Source organism: Oryzias latipes, chromosome 12 (genome assembly GCF_002234675.1).
Source record: "Oryzias latipes chromosome 12, ASM223467v1".
NCBI classification, from domain to species: Eukaryota; Metazoa; Chordata; class Actinopteri; order Beloniformes; family Adrianichthyidae; genus Oryzias; species Oryzias latipes.
The window spans coordinates 11,810,536-11,825,294 of NC_019870.2; the positions used below are offsets into that span (position 1 = coordinate 11,810,536).

At 40.1% G+C, this 14,759-nt stretch overlaps 1 protein-coding gene across 2 annotated transcripts in view; it reads right to left on the reverse strand.

Annotated features, from left to right (window-relative positions):
- The window catches only part of pappa (pappalysin 1), a 104,101-nt gene extending 101,634 nt beyond the window's left edge, over window positions 1–2,467 (reverse strand). Inside the window, exon 1 of one of the 2 annotated variants that reach the window (XM_023960629.1) lies at window positions 1,263–2,467. In XM_023960629.1, coding sequence (XP_023816397.1) covers window positions 1,263–1,653 — 391 coding nt within the window. In that variant the 5' untranslated portion in view covers window positions 1,654–2,467. The remainder of the gene's footprint in view (window positions 1–1,262) is intronic. The other variant, XM_023960630.1, reaches the window with a different exon arrangement.
- Window positions 2,468–14,759: the final 12,292 nt, after the last annotated feature.

The following is a 14,759-nucleotide window of genomic DNA, read 5'->3' on the forward strand; positions in this document are numbered from 1 at the left end:
GCAAACCCTCTGAACTACCTTCCTTTCAGTTTGACACTCTTACAGCGGATTAGTTTTACAGTCTAGACTCCTGCCAATTGGCTACACTGCCTAAAAGTGCACTGTCTGCATGCACAGAGCGCACACACAGGCACGTGATTATTTATGTGAACTAAGAGGAGGGGTTGTATTGATGGAATTTGCAGATTGAATATCAGTGCAAGTATATTTCTTATATGGTTAAGTACATTCACAGACTGGCACACGGGAGGCTGAGGAGGACTGGGTTCATTTCAGTTCACCTAAGCTGTCTGCTACTGTTGCAGGGACATTTGTGTTTGCAGCCCCCCCTATAGGCAAGAAAAAAGAAACAAAAATCAAATTCCATTGTGCATGAGAGAAAAAAAAACTCATTGCTCCAAACAAACTGTGCACTTTCAACACTTTTCTGGAGCATCTTTACGCACGGCTGCAAATCCGCCTGCACAGATGACAAAGCGTCCCACCAACATAAAAGGTCTAATAAGTGTCTGTCCAAACTCTGCCAAGTCTGGAAAAAGATGGATGCATCATCTTCCTCCGATTTCGCGCCGTCGTGTCAGGAGAGGATGTGAGCAGCGACATGAAAGCGCACAGACACATTAACGCAAGAGGGGGGAACCCTGGCTCTGTCAGCCCTGTCTCGTAACTCCGGTAGCCAATCCAGAGGTGTCGGTTTTAGTGAGGGAGGGTGGGCACTTGCATGGGCTCGCGGCTCGAGCTGCGAGCCATGAGCGCCTCCGCACACAAGCACGCACTTACTCACGCAGGCGCGCATAGCACCCCCGCTGCTTTGTGCCTGACGTGACGTGCTCGCGCACAAAGTTTTGACCATTACATCATAGCTTTAAAATAGCCAAGACGAGCCAAAGAAATGACATTTTACGCGCAGTTTTTACGCATGGTGACATCAGTTGCCGGTTAGAAGATGCGGCGCAGATACCTGCCGCCCTGTTTACGCGCGCAGCTTTGGTGATGTTCACTTAAAAGAAAAATGCATTCAAAAGTGGCAAAACATCTTAAACGAAAACCACATCAACGTGGTCAGCTCTCACTAAGGTGGCTAACTTCAATGTGCTCCCAATCTAGACCTGAAATCTCCGCTGTTTTCAGAGCATTACATCATTGTCTGGTCTGGGAGATAAACTCCATTTAAACTCTTTGTTTGAACAACTGCGCGGATCATGGTTGATGTATTAATAAAACGACTGTGGGTGATGTACAGATGGTAAAGAGAGTCCTACCTGCAATCACCGTGGGTGATCGTTGACCTCCCTCTGGTTTGATCCACATCTCCAGAGTGAAATTTCCTCTGGGAATCTCCACACCGGGCTTTAGCCGTAACTGATCTCCCCTGCCGGTAAAATAGACAGCTTTCCCGCGGTCTGAAGAGTTTTCCTCCGCGTGTGACGAGCGCCGGTGCTGGCGGGGCACCCGCCGCTCTAAGCCGGCCAAGGAGCGTTTGCCCCGGGGCAGACGAGTGGCACAAGCCCCTGGGATGATGGCTCTCGCCTCCCTGATGCGCACCAACTCCCTCTTGGATCTTCCCTTTCTCCGGACTGTCCCGCACTCTGATCCAAAACACAAGATGAAAATCACAAGGCAAGACACCCAGGGTGATGGCCAAAGTTTCATTTTTCGGCAAATGATGAGGGGGGAAAAAATTAAAAAAAAAAATAAGAGGGGAAGAAAAATAAAAGAAGAAACGAATAAGTTAAAAAATGTCCACAGTGTTCCTCTCTTTTTGGATCCTCTTGAGTTCTTTTTTTACAGCGTTAGAATGTCAAAACTGTCTAAATAAACCCATAAGCTACGCTGTTTTCCCCTCTTTATAATGCTAAGCCACGACCCCCTCGCTTAAGCAAAACTACTCTGGAGACATTCATGGGACACGGGAATATTTCATTCATGTGTGTGTTCCACGGTGCCTTTTCAATGGGTCCCATTTAGCCAAAGGGATGACTAATAAGTAATCAATCAAGAGGGGGGTCCGGCCGATGCCCCCCTCATCCTCTTTGGACGGGAACGAGTAACCCGCAGAAAATCCACAGTTGTCCACCAAAGCTCTCGTTACACCTCGTTCTCCTTTTTTTTTTATCCTACCCGTGGAAAAGCATTAGGAATGGCACACAGATTGTGGAATCCCAAAGAAAAGTGACAGCAAACCGGCCACTCATATTTATTACAGAAAAGCAAAATGTGTTCCAAATAAAATCCAAAACAAACAACAAAACTTCCCTCAGTCTGTGTGCAAAAAAGTTGAAATGGACTGGGATGTCTGGAAAGGCGCAAGAGAGACAGAGGGACAGGGAGCTCCAGAAGTCGCGGTCCTCATTGATTGCCTGGAACAGAGAGCCTTTACGCACTTGGAGGAGTCGGAGCTTGTCGTCACTCTGGAGGCAGCTAAAAGTCCTTTACAGAACAAGTCATGTTTTCAGATGTACTGAGGCTCTGTGTGTGTGTGTGTGTGTTTTCCTTTTCAGCTCTTTTTTTTCACAGTGGGAAGTCACACAGGTAGGCAACTCTCACTGACGGTAATTCTCTCGGAGGCACACACTGATAGGATGGTGTTTACGGGAGTTTAGAGGGCGTAGATGTATCCCTCTAGTGGTTACACTTTAAACAATCCAACACTTGCACGAGTCCCACATTACAAAATCAGAAGCATGCAGTCTGAAGGAATCCACGGACAGATACTCCAATATAACAAGCCAAAAATGTAGAGAGAAAAGGCGCACAAGAGTAAAAAAGCAGATTTATTTCCATCATAAGAAGTACAATAAATAAATATACATTAAAATTTGAATAAAACTTATATGTGGTAAAAAAAACAAAACAAGTAAAAGCAAAAACAATTACCGAATAAAAATAATCAAAGAAAAAGTTAAAATGAAAACATTTATTATTTAATAGTCAAAAATAGATTTAAATGCTTAGAAAAGAAAATTTTATCGAATAAATTTGTACTTCAATAATCTTCAGAACACTATAGGATCTTTCTTCATACTAACTATTAGACCCTAAAACCCCTTTATAGACTCTGGACAATAGCAAATATTATTAATAATTTTTATAATTTTTCTATTATATTCTATTCTATTCTATATGAATAGAAAAAAAATACGAACAATAATATTTGGAAAAGGACAAAAAAAGTAAACAAAAAAATTATATAGTGATAATCAGAAAGTTATATACATATAAAGTGGTTTATAACCATAGAATTGATGGACAGGTCTGCAGTTGATGTTTGGAGCAAAGTTGAAGCATCAGTTAGTTTTTATTAACCCTTTGTTGCATGGATTTTCTGGAAATCCCTTGCTTTTAAGTAGATGCTAAATTAAGGTAATTTTGGAGAGGAAGTGATTTGATGCATATTCACATCAAAAGGCGTCAAAATAAAAACTGATAACTTGATAATAGATTGCATCAAAACTGTGCATGAAGATAAAAAAAATGATATTAGATGTACATGCAACAACTTTTATCAGTTTAACTGGTATCCTCAATCTATAATGTCTAAAAGAAATCAGAGAAAAATGGTTTCAACTTAGCCTGCCAGTGTGCCTCCATCTAAATCTGGTTTTCCTCACCGCCTCCCCACAACTTCCCCTTACTTTGGTCATTCTCCAAGTGTTTTTTTTTTTTTTTTTTTTCAAAGCTTCATTGAAAAAAAATATCAAATCAAACTGACTTAGTCGGACACACAAATGTTTACAGACTGTCGCTTTTGATGGATGTGACTTTGGAAACCACACACTCAGACTGAAGAGCCTTTGAGCTGGGTGTCGGGCTTTAGAAGTCCTCGCAGAAAAGAAGAAAAAGCTTCGCTCGGGTGTTGCCGTTACTCCAAGAAACCTTCGACATTCACAAGGAGAAAAAGTCAGTCTTTGCCTTCAGAGCTGCTCAGTCAACAAGAATTCCCCCCCTCACCCGCCCGCCCCCCCACTCTCTGTTCTACTTCTGATGTTTGTTGTAAACGTGTGTTTGCTCCGGCGAAACTTGCCACCTACCATAAAGAGAAGAGGGGAACAAACATTAAATATTTACCTCCTTCTTCATGAGGTGTTGTGACTTTTGGCCCGCATATTTCCCTTTGTTTCTGGAGCAGCAGGGGTCTGGGCGCATTGAAAAGTGGAATTGTGGGAGAATACCCTCCTTTTTTAGAAGAATTTCTTTTTCTAAAGTGGTTTAAACCTAACATGGGTTGACATTTACGTTAATTTGGCCAAAGAAGTGCTGAGGATTGAAAAGATGAGGTAATGCCTAGGAGCATCCTCTGGTTGGTCACGTACAGGCAGCAAGGAGTTGAATGGTTGAGGGGGGGTTGAATGACCTTTATGTGTGAAACATGTTCACATAAAGGTCATTCTATGTTATGCAAGGAGATTGAGTTGAATCGTTTTGGTGGGTTCCTTCACCCCCTCGTCCCACCCCTCAGGCAACACACCAAAAGAAGTTCATCCTGTCCTCCTTCCTCGTTGCTTTTTCTCTTCTTTTTCTTTTTACAGTAACATCTTTTTCCCTTAAAAACAGGAGGATTCTCTGTTGTTAATGGATTCGATGATCCGGGGGGGGGGGGGGGGGGGGGGGGGGCAACATCCCATCTTAACCCATTGACCTGTGATAGTCCGCGTCAACATTCCCAGCGGAATTCTGTAAATCCGGCTGCAGATTTGAGTTTCTCTGTGGAGGAGAAGCCGTCTTCTGTCAAGACTGAATGAAACCATACATGTTGACAACATTCCTTTTGATATTGTTTTTAAAGGTTAAAATCACAACACACATAGGCAACCTGGGAATTAACATATACCTGGTGTGTGATCAAATAAGGTAAGATAAAAGTTAGTTAAATGCCTAAAGTCATGAAAAAAAGAATAAGAGATGAGTATTTCGAGTCAAAACTATATCAAAGAGAAAACTGAAATGTGAAACAAAAGCTAACCCAGAATGGATTAGTCTCTGTTTACTATATTAATGACACGATGCATGTTTAGTGTGGTATAAAGAGCTGTATCTGTAAGTGACACTGTTGGGATTATCTGCAATGAATATCTAGACTCGTGCCAATACTTCTGCCTTTCCCCACCCCACTTGTCACTCACTTTTGACCCTGGGAGATTACGCTTGTGCGATCTAAATGCAGCAGCTTGCTGAGCAATGTGAGGCTCGGTGGGTCTGCATATCGGAACGCAATCTTACGTCTTTTGGACTTTTTAGTTGTTAAGGAAACTATCTTTGATCACCTGTGCTTGGAGAAAAACCTAAATTTTCATGTTAAAGCCTCATTGTTTTTTTTTTTTTTTTTTTTATCCACGTGATTGAAGCAAAGTGCAAGTTAGATAGTAGAAAAAAAGTCCTATAATCCATTAATGCACCCATCTTAATCTGTGCCTGTTGCTGCTCCGGAAGGCAAACCTTAATGCTTTGACTCCTTTCATGTGAGTAATCTGAAAAAGTAAAAAGTATAGATTAGCTTCAAGAAGAATCTAAGGAGTCCCCAGAAGCTTCCACGAGCATTGTTTACTTAAATCCCAATTTTACAAACGACTCAGCCTAGTTCTAACTATAACACAGTTTCAGAATACCCATTAAAGCACTTAAGAGTATAATCCTATCCCGCCAACAAAGCACACTAGCTCAAATATTCTAGGATTCCATGAAAAGTGGCACACATGCACTTTCCAGTGAAAAGAAACCGCTTCCCCAGTTAGATGACGACTTAGATGGAGGTGTTGTTTGCTTCTTTCAAGCATGAATGTCACAAAGATTAGAGAAAATGTATATGGTCACGTAAATCTGGTTTAATCTCCTCTAATGCTCGTGACAGATGTCATTTATGTGCATTGCATGAAGGGGATCCAGTGCAGCTGGCCAGAGCCCGGGACAACATGCACTGCTATTTTGCTCAGGTTGGATCACATAAAAACTCTTTAGAATCTGCGTATGAAAGTAGATTATGATTTGGCCAGTCAGATTAGTGGACTACAATACTATTCTAATTAAAAATAGATTTTTAAATACTTTAGGTTATATAAGGGGTCATTTCAAATGAATACAGAGAACTACTTGAGGAATACCTTTCTTCCGTCTATCAGAGATTCATAAATCACTTGTAGCTAAATGCAGTTTTTATGTTTGTGTGGTACAATATCAAGTTCCAGTCATATTGTTCAACGGCATCTGCAAGATCAATACATCTTCTGTTACTTTATTAAAAGCAGCACAATGTGAAATAAGGATCCACTTCTGCTGAAAAAAAAAAAGTTTAAACCAATATTTTATTCCTTGAACGAAAATAATGAGGACTAATAATTTTATCTTAAAAAAATGTAAAAAAAAAAAAGTTTAAAAAATACATGGCAAAATATGTAATGAATTTTTTGATGACTGATTTAAAAAAAAAAGTAAGATTTTTTTTGCATTTCTAGAAATGTACATTTTTTAAAGTGTTTCTTGCATTTATATATAAACATGCATTTCTAACATCTCTTGTCAACAGTTTATGCCAGCATTTTAATTTTTTATGTAAAGACTCTTGTCTTTAGTAATACTTGTTGAAAAAGCAATCCAAAGCATGTACTCTGAACCAAACATACAGTATGTGTTTCATTTACATTTTTTTATACCTCTAATATTAAACGAAGGACCCACAGAGAACATAGGCAGGTTTTGTCAAGTTATTCTTTCAGAATAACAAAGGCAGCTTACTTGGAAAAAAAAATTATCGTATTTTTCACGGTACATGTCATGTACTTATGTCATGTATAAGACTGACCGAACAATAAGGTGCATTAAGCCAGACACGAGAGTCAGAGATGATCTCCTCAGTCAGTCAGACTTTATTAACAGCATTCAGAGTGATTCTAGAATTTGTTTGTAACATGCTACACATTAGCCACGTTACAATCGTTAGCGTATTCACAACATCTGTAGCTTCTAACCTTATTTGCAAGACAACAAAAAGACTGATACCACTAAAACTAACAATACTGTGACTATGCCAACTCCCAACCATGTAAGTAACAGGTAAAAAAAAAAAATTATTCCTTCCATGCTCACTACATAGTGCATTATATTGTGTGTTCGCCATTTAGTAGTACTATCCGAATCTACAATTCCAACACTGAGTGCCCTAGAAATTTCCCAGAAGTCTCTGCGAAAAACCAGTGTGCATCAATGCTCACTAGAATGTAGACCATAATGCATTGCGTTTGGACAAGTTTTGTGAAAAAATTATATTGAAATGTATTTTTTAAATAAACCATAAACGTTTTATCATCAGAAGACAGTGGATTCATAAATGGTCGTCGCCAAACGCTCATATCAATGAGAATTTCACTTTGTGAAACTGATGACGTCATATTTGCCGTCTGAAAAAAAAAGAAAAAAAGTAGTACGTATGGTATCTGAATTGCTTTCAAAATCCAGAGCACTACATAGACCCACACTATATAGTGTTTTAATAGTTAGGGAGTAGGGAGGGTATCCTGACACAGCCTGGCATTTGGACAAAGTGCAGTGTTCCTCTCAAAATAACTTTGACATCAGTAAACACAACCAGAATGAATCCATGTATAAGGGCACTCTGGATTTTAAGGCGCGTTGTCGTTTAAAAAAAAATGAAGGCTTCTAAGTTCGTCTAATACTGCGGTCAATATGGTAGTTTAAGTTACGTAGTGCCACTGTAGCTGTTTCCTCACATGTCTACAGAAAGCATGGCAAAGCCCAATTTTTTCCATGATCACCTCTAGCTGTCGTTAGAGCAAAAGACAAGGGAAAGCCTAACATCTGCTTGCAGACAAGTGCAGCCGAATGAGAGGATTCCTGAGAAAAACCTGGTGGGTGAACTCGATGCCACACAGAGGGAAACGGTTAACGCGAGCACCAAAATAAAACTTTTAACAGCAACCGCAGAATCATGCTGAACAGCGCGTTACTGCCTATACATGTACGCGTCTGTACAGTGTGACCCTCATCATCCTCACATCCTGCATTTTAGTTGCTGTCATGAGCCATGCGGTAAATAAAAACCCATTCCAGCGCCCTGAATGGCATCCGAGGCTTGCTCTCAGTTTAACTCCCCAGTTTGTGGGTGAGAGTTAGATGTGCTGGAGTGCCGAGTATGGCGCAGTCAGCACACTATCTCTCGCTACCACCACTGCCCCTCAGTCTAGACTGTACAGCACGTCCATATGGAGATGGTTAAAGAGCTCATTAGGCTGCCTACTTGAAATACAGTTGCAGTGACGCTTGTCCATAAAAACACTAAGCAGCCTGGTTTCTATACTAGTATCAATCCGGTTTAGGCATCAAACCCTCAGGACTGACAACAATTTTGATCTCCAAAGGACGGCGGAAAACTTTCCAAGAAACGAACAGGGACTGGGGTTACTTCTTGGAACATTTCGGGAAACTGTTTGCTTCAGCTAGTCTAAGCCGTCTGGGTGAGGAAGAAGAGAAAAATGCCTGCTAAGGTGAATGGGATATGGTCCATTAGAAGAAAAATAGCTTGCTCTTATTAAAAAACATTTAGGGTAACCAAAGTTTTGCTTTAAGGCACAGAACGGCTAAAGGAAAAAATGAGTTCAAAACCCAAATGGAATGCATCGGCACGACCTGTTTCTCACAATGATGTATTTGCTTATTTTGAATATTAAATAAAAGTGTTGTGTAGGAATACTTTAATCTGAAATTAAAGGATTCCTTACGAGTAGATCTTGAAAACAAACTTAATTTGGTACAAACCTAACTCTGCAATCACCTTTAAAAGAATTCCCAGAGGTCTTGATTACGCCGTTTTAGCCTAAATAAAAATTTAATAGGACATAGTTTCTGCAGAGCAGCCGGAGTTCATGCATGATTTGCCTCTGAGTTGTGAGCTGGACCATTGGCATGGAGTAACCCCGACCCCCCTTTCCCTCCCCGTTACTTAGACATCACTATTTACACTATCTTACAGTCCCCACACCCTCAACCCATTACCAGCGCAACAAAAATTGCTAGCAATATTGGAGCTATCCAGCCATTCAGGTCTGCACATGCCAGCTCAGATGAGGAAAACAAAGATGTGCATGGATCGATTTGTCTAAGTTGATACATCAGAATGGAGCGAAGAAGGAAGCTTGTGGCTTGCTCAATGTATTTTCTTACAAATATGAACATTTTTTTGTCTGCTCCAGTTTTACGAAACAATTTGAATAAAAAAATGATCAGAAATGTAATTCTGATTCTAATAAATGTCCTCCATTATGAGAAACATGACAAAAACATCCAAGAGCGAATCTTTAATGAAAGTTGTTTGCCAAAAATATCCCATCCACCCATACATCCCTCCATCTATCTTCAGAACTCAATACCTTTTCGGAGTCATGGGGCTGCTAGAGTCAATCCAGCTACAGTTGGGCAAAGGCGGGGTAACCCAAACACGTCGCCAGTCTGTCGCAGGGCGGAAAATCTTCACAAAAAACTAACCATAAATTCATTCAAAACTGCTTTAAAGGTTTGCTGAAGTTTATCGTCACTGCAAATCTTCAGTGAACTGCTATGATTACATGTTGTTTCTCCCCCACTATCAAATATTTCATAAATATGAAAAAGTGCTTACTCAGCAAGCGTACTACAATAAACTGGCTCTTCTTTTGAGCTTTTACAGTTATATATTGTTAACAGTGCCTTTTATGTCCTCTTAAAGGCTTCATGCTACATTTTTTTTTGCCTTATCTTAAGCCTTGTTATTCAATTTTTTTGGAGTGGTATGTTTCATTGGCAGGTCACTATTTACTCTCAAGTGTACATTAAAGGAACAATTATGCACCAAGTGCTTATGAATCATAGTAATCACTAAGTGAGACCAGTGTTACAGCTCTGCTTTGTTTTTGTCCTGACGCAGGAAGAAATGAACAAGTGCAAGCGGAAGGAGCACGTATCCATAGGTGTTGGCACATGCGTGTTAATCATTACTAACCGCCGTTCAAATTAATAAGGCAGCGGTCCACTCACGTTTACTTGGACACAAACGTCTCTCCGTGTTTTTTCTCTTGCATGGGCGGATTTTGGCTTGATGCACTGCGGTAAAAGCAAAGTACAGCAGCTCAAATAACAGCTGCAGCCCTCAGATGTCCATAGCCAAAGGAAAATTGCAAGAATGTCTAGAATGTGGTTGGTAAACAAAAAATCTCCAAAACGCCGTAGACTTTGTCAGGAACATACCTTACGATCTTTGCGTGGATTGCCAGTAATCAGCATGCTTTTTTGGAGAATGTAAACAACACTGGGGTACTACAAACACTGCGTCGCTGTGGGAAAAGAAGCACAATGCACTGAGAGCTATGCGCTTAGTATAACGCCACAATCTGTAAGGAGGAAAACACATGCTGCAGCATAAGTCAACAATGTCTAATGCTACATTGAGATGAGCAAACAATGGGCACGTGCTGATTTGGAGTCAACAATGCATAACGCCGCACCTTAATGTGTCTGGGCCAAACAATGCAAAAGCCGATTATGCAAATTGGGGTTATCGAGGGCATTGCAATGTAACAATGGCGCCAAGTTGATTGGACTGTGTGTGTTTGCATCTGTGTGTGTGTGTGTTCAAAACCCATCCCCTTGGGTCCCCCCCCCCCCTTACAAATGCCTTCCCAAAAACCCCTGTCCTGCAGTCTCTTTGCCGAGGCCTCATTATAGAGGCTGTCGTCAATTGGAAGGTCAAGGGTCAAGGCAGAGGATCGGATTGATCAATACCCCCTGGCCTGATCAATCAACTTGTCTTTTCATTTCCACCAATGAGAATGCAGGCACACATGAAAACAAAGGAGTGAGAGGGAAAAGAACGTCAGAAAGAATTAGGATGGTAAGAATATAAACAAGCCTGCCGGGCTGAGCGGATTCCAGAAGCGTCTTTTTTTCCCCGCACTTTAAAATGACATTCCCAAGGACATTGATGTGTGGTGTGCGTCACTGTGATGCACCTGTAATTCCCTTGCTTCTCTCTTTCTTTGTTCTAGATTTTAGCCACTTTGTGGGAGATTGGGATCTGCCTGCTTAGCAAATCTGTTCCCTGTGGCATTAACACAAACGCACCGGCCAGCCTCAGCCCGTTTAGTGAAACGACTAGTATTCGGATAGGGACATATTCATCTTAAAGTCTTAAAAGTGGAAACAATTAGGCTGTACAATTACAAAAGCATACTTTTATTTAGGTATAAATCAACCCATTTCACATTTCCAAATTACAAGGCACATGGAGCCTTTTAGCATTGGCAGACTTTGGAAAATTCAAATGATCCATTAGCTTTGATCCTCAAACAGCTTTAACAAATGGGTCATTTTTCAGGATGCTCTCAAATTAAAACTGCCTGCTGTATATTTGGCCAAAGAATCACTCTCCCCAAGGAATAATTCCAGCCACTAAGTAGTTACAAATCATTGAAATGAGATGACGAACTATGGAAGAGAAAGGCACTCAGTGGTAAATCATTAAAAATGTACCTTCTTTACCTCTGCTCCAGAGCAACACTTTGCGCGACATTAGCCGGCTGAATGCCAAGTAAAAAGAATAAAGTGTAAAGGGCTATTTTGTAGTGAAAAGTAAGTATTTTCAGAAGTAATGAAGGTATCCTGAAAACACACTCCAGACATGTGGCAATAAAACTGATTTAAATTGTTTTTTATGTGTCCTAAATGCCATAAAATACGGTGGAAAACTTACACTAATATTGTGAATCATGAATGCTTCAGTTGTAGAGTCAAGCATGTGTTTACTGATAAACACTCTGTTTTTGTCTTTTCAGTCGGGCACAGAAGCATTTCAGATAGTAATCTTAGTTTACAAGTTTTAGGTACATTTTGTTTCAGCATTTTGGTCATTTTTTTAGATGAATATACAAAGTTAGCAAAGGCTAGAAGCTACTCAAATGGTACAATTAAACATTTAAATTGTAGTTCAACTTTTGAAAAATGTTTCTTCATTTTGGTGTAAATTTATATCCAAAATGAGGTTATTTTGTGAGGTTAAAATCTAGACAGGGCCAAATTCTAATATTAAGTAGTCCCAAAACTCTTTCCATGTATTTTTTAACTATTCTGTGTTCATTTTATTCTACTACTTCCAATTAGACTTACCACCTAAAAGGAATTACAATTCGTCTTGAAATTGATTAAAAACAAAATATATAATGACAGTACATGCTGAATATTTTAGCTAAAAGTCCTGCCGACACGCTTCTTCTAAAGCCTGTGCTTGTTTTCTAGAATGTTTTAAGCATAGACATACAAAATATGAAGTCAAAGTTATAATAACAGGCAAATATTGTGTAGACCTAAATAAATAATTTAAGAAATGAGGTGAAAACTAGCAAAAATTTGCAAAATTTAGCAGCGGTCTCTAAGTAATGCTAAAAATCATGTCACAACGACTGATTTAGGATAAAATACTGTTTTTTTTGTGAATATTTTTGCCGCCCTTTCTGCAAATAAAGCAATGTGCCTGGATAGACTCCCCAGATATTGACTGTGATTGTTAATAATTGTTAAAAAAGGAGGAATTGACAATTCAGAATATTTTGTAACCTTTTTCTGTGATCTGAGTCACACATGGAGTCAAAGAATAAATATTGTCAAATCTAACTAAGTTTAGAAACATTTTAAGACTGACGTGAAGAACATAAAAGCAAAAAAATAGGTCAAACTCTACTAAGACTATGTTTTTTATTTTTAAATAATTCAATCATTTAATATTCTTTTTATGTAATTTTATTGTAATCTCAGATGTATTCACAGTCTGATTACATAATCCTACTCTGTAATCTGTTGCAGCATGCTGTAATGCTATCTGTATCTTCCATGGCCTTGGGCTGGAGTCTTCTTTTGGGAGTTTCACGTGAAGCTGCAAAAATCCATCCCTCTTTGACGTCTTGTGGGAGAAAACTAAAGTGAGTCAGCATGTGACAGGTGGCGTATGGTGGAGAGTACGCGCAGGTGTACAAAGGAAGCGAAGCTGGCAGGAGAACGGACAGGCGTAGCGGGGGCCTGTGAGGTCAGGGGCTAGGTGGAGTGTTAGCGGTAACGACACCTGACAGAGACTCGGTGGATGTGCCCTGGCAGTTCTGTACATTCATGTCACTATTGATAAAAGTCAGCACCTGCTGAGCAGGAGAAACCACAGCGCTGGTGCCACCGGGTCCTCCATACAGGATGAGGGACGAAGGATAAGAGGCACTTCCTTCCGCCTGCCCTTAACTGTCCCTTCGATGCTCGCTGACTTGACAAGCGCTGACAGCTGTGATGGCCATTGGTTGGGCAGGGTGAAGGTGCCGAGCATGTCAGCGCCAGAGGCGGGGACAAAACGGCATGGCTCCACCTGATTTGGGCTTGGAAAGTAAAACCTGGACAATTCGTCCTTAGTTGTGTAAGAGTGAAAAAAGAATTGAAGATCTTTTTTTTGTGTGTGTGAAAACACCTGCATTACCTGAGGATGGCAAGAAAGTACTGTATTTTTCAAACTATAAGTCGCTCCGGAGTTTAAGTTGCAGCAACAAAAAAATGAGTAACAAAGAAGAAAACCATTTAACAAAATACGGGAACAAGAATGAACATTTCATCTTGAAAGGCAAATCATAAGAATGGAATAATAGATGGAAATTTAATTAGCACAACATAGGAAGAATTATTCAAATAACCATGGCATAAAGAAGATGCCAGCAGGTCAACTAACTCTTTATATCAATTCAAATCACTAAATCTGTTGAATTCTTCATCCTCTGTGTCGCTTTGGGACAACTCAGCTGAGCCTGGTGTAAAGATACCTTCACACCGCCCATGGCAACGCATGTTCAAGCAACCACTTTCAATAAAAAGTCTATGTAAGATATGTTTTGGGCTACCACGTTTAAAATTCATGCATTGGCAAGTTTCCACGATTGTTTTTAGGCTCTATGTTCAAAATGCGTTAAAGTTAAATCAGTTGAACTTTGACCGACAAGGACTCGGATTTGGTAGTGACGTATGGATGGCGTCCTTTTCATTCTTGGAAGTGCCAAACCGTTTGAAAATTGATCATGGAGGAGAAAGTAATAATTGTTGTTTGTGCCCAGCCAGATTTATTTGACATAAGTCCTTTATATATTGGAATAGAGCTATGAAAGAAAATGCCTGGAGCAAGATTAGCCAGATTTGCACCGTTTTGACGTTTCACACCAAGCCTCTTTCAACTGTAAGTGGTGGACATGTGCTAGTAAACAGTAGGAAAAGAAGAAGCCCCTCCCTGCTTGTCCAGTGTGAACACCGTGGGGTAAACGCATGTTCAAGAATCTGCATTCAGTGCATTTACGTGTATCATGCCTGGTGTGAACAAAGCACAAGACTGCACAAGACTTCTTCTGCGTTGCTGTCAGTAGCCACTATTGACCCACACACCTACAGTCCCCTCTAGTGGTTGTTGCCTTTTTATTATTCAGTTATTTTTCAAAATCAAATGTAAGTCGCATCTGAGTATAAGTCACACCCCCCAGCCAAACTATGTGAAACAAACGCCACTTGTACTGCGAAAAATATGGTAGAGGACATGTGCATTTTTGATATGTTAACCCTTTTTCTTGCAGTAAGGATGTGATGTCTAGTAGTGCATATCTGATAAAAGATTTCAAGACCCCAAACTTTATGACCTGTATTGGAAAATTAAAAAGCAAATAATCCAAAGGAAAACTTCTTCAAAGCCAGTTTTTTTGAGGCTTGGGGTG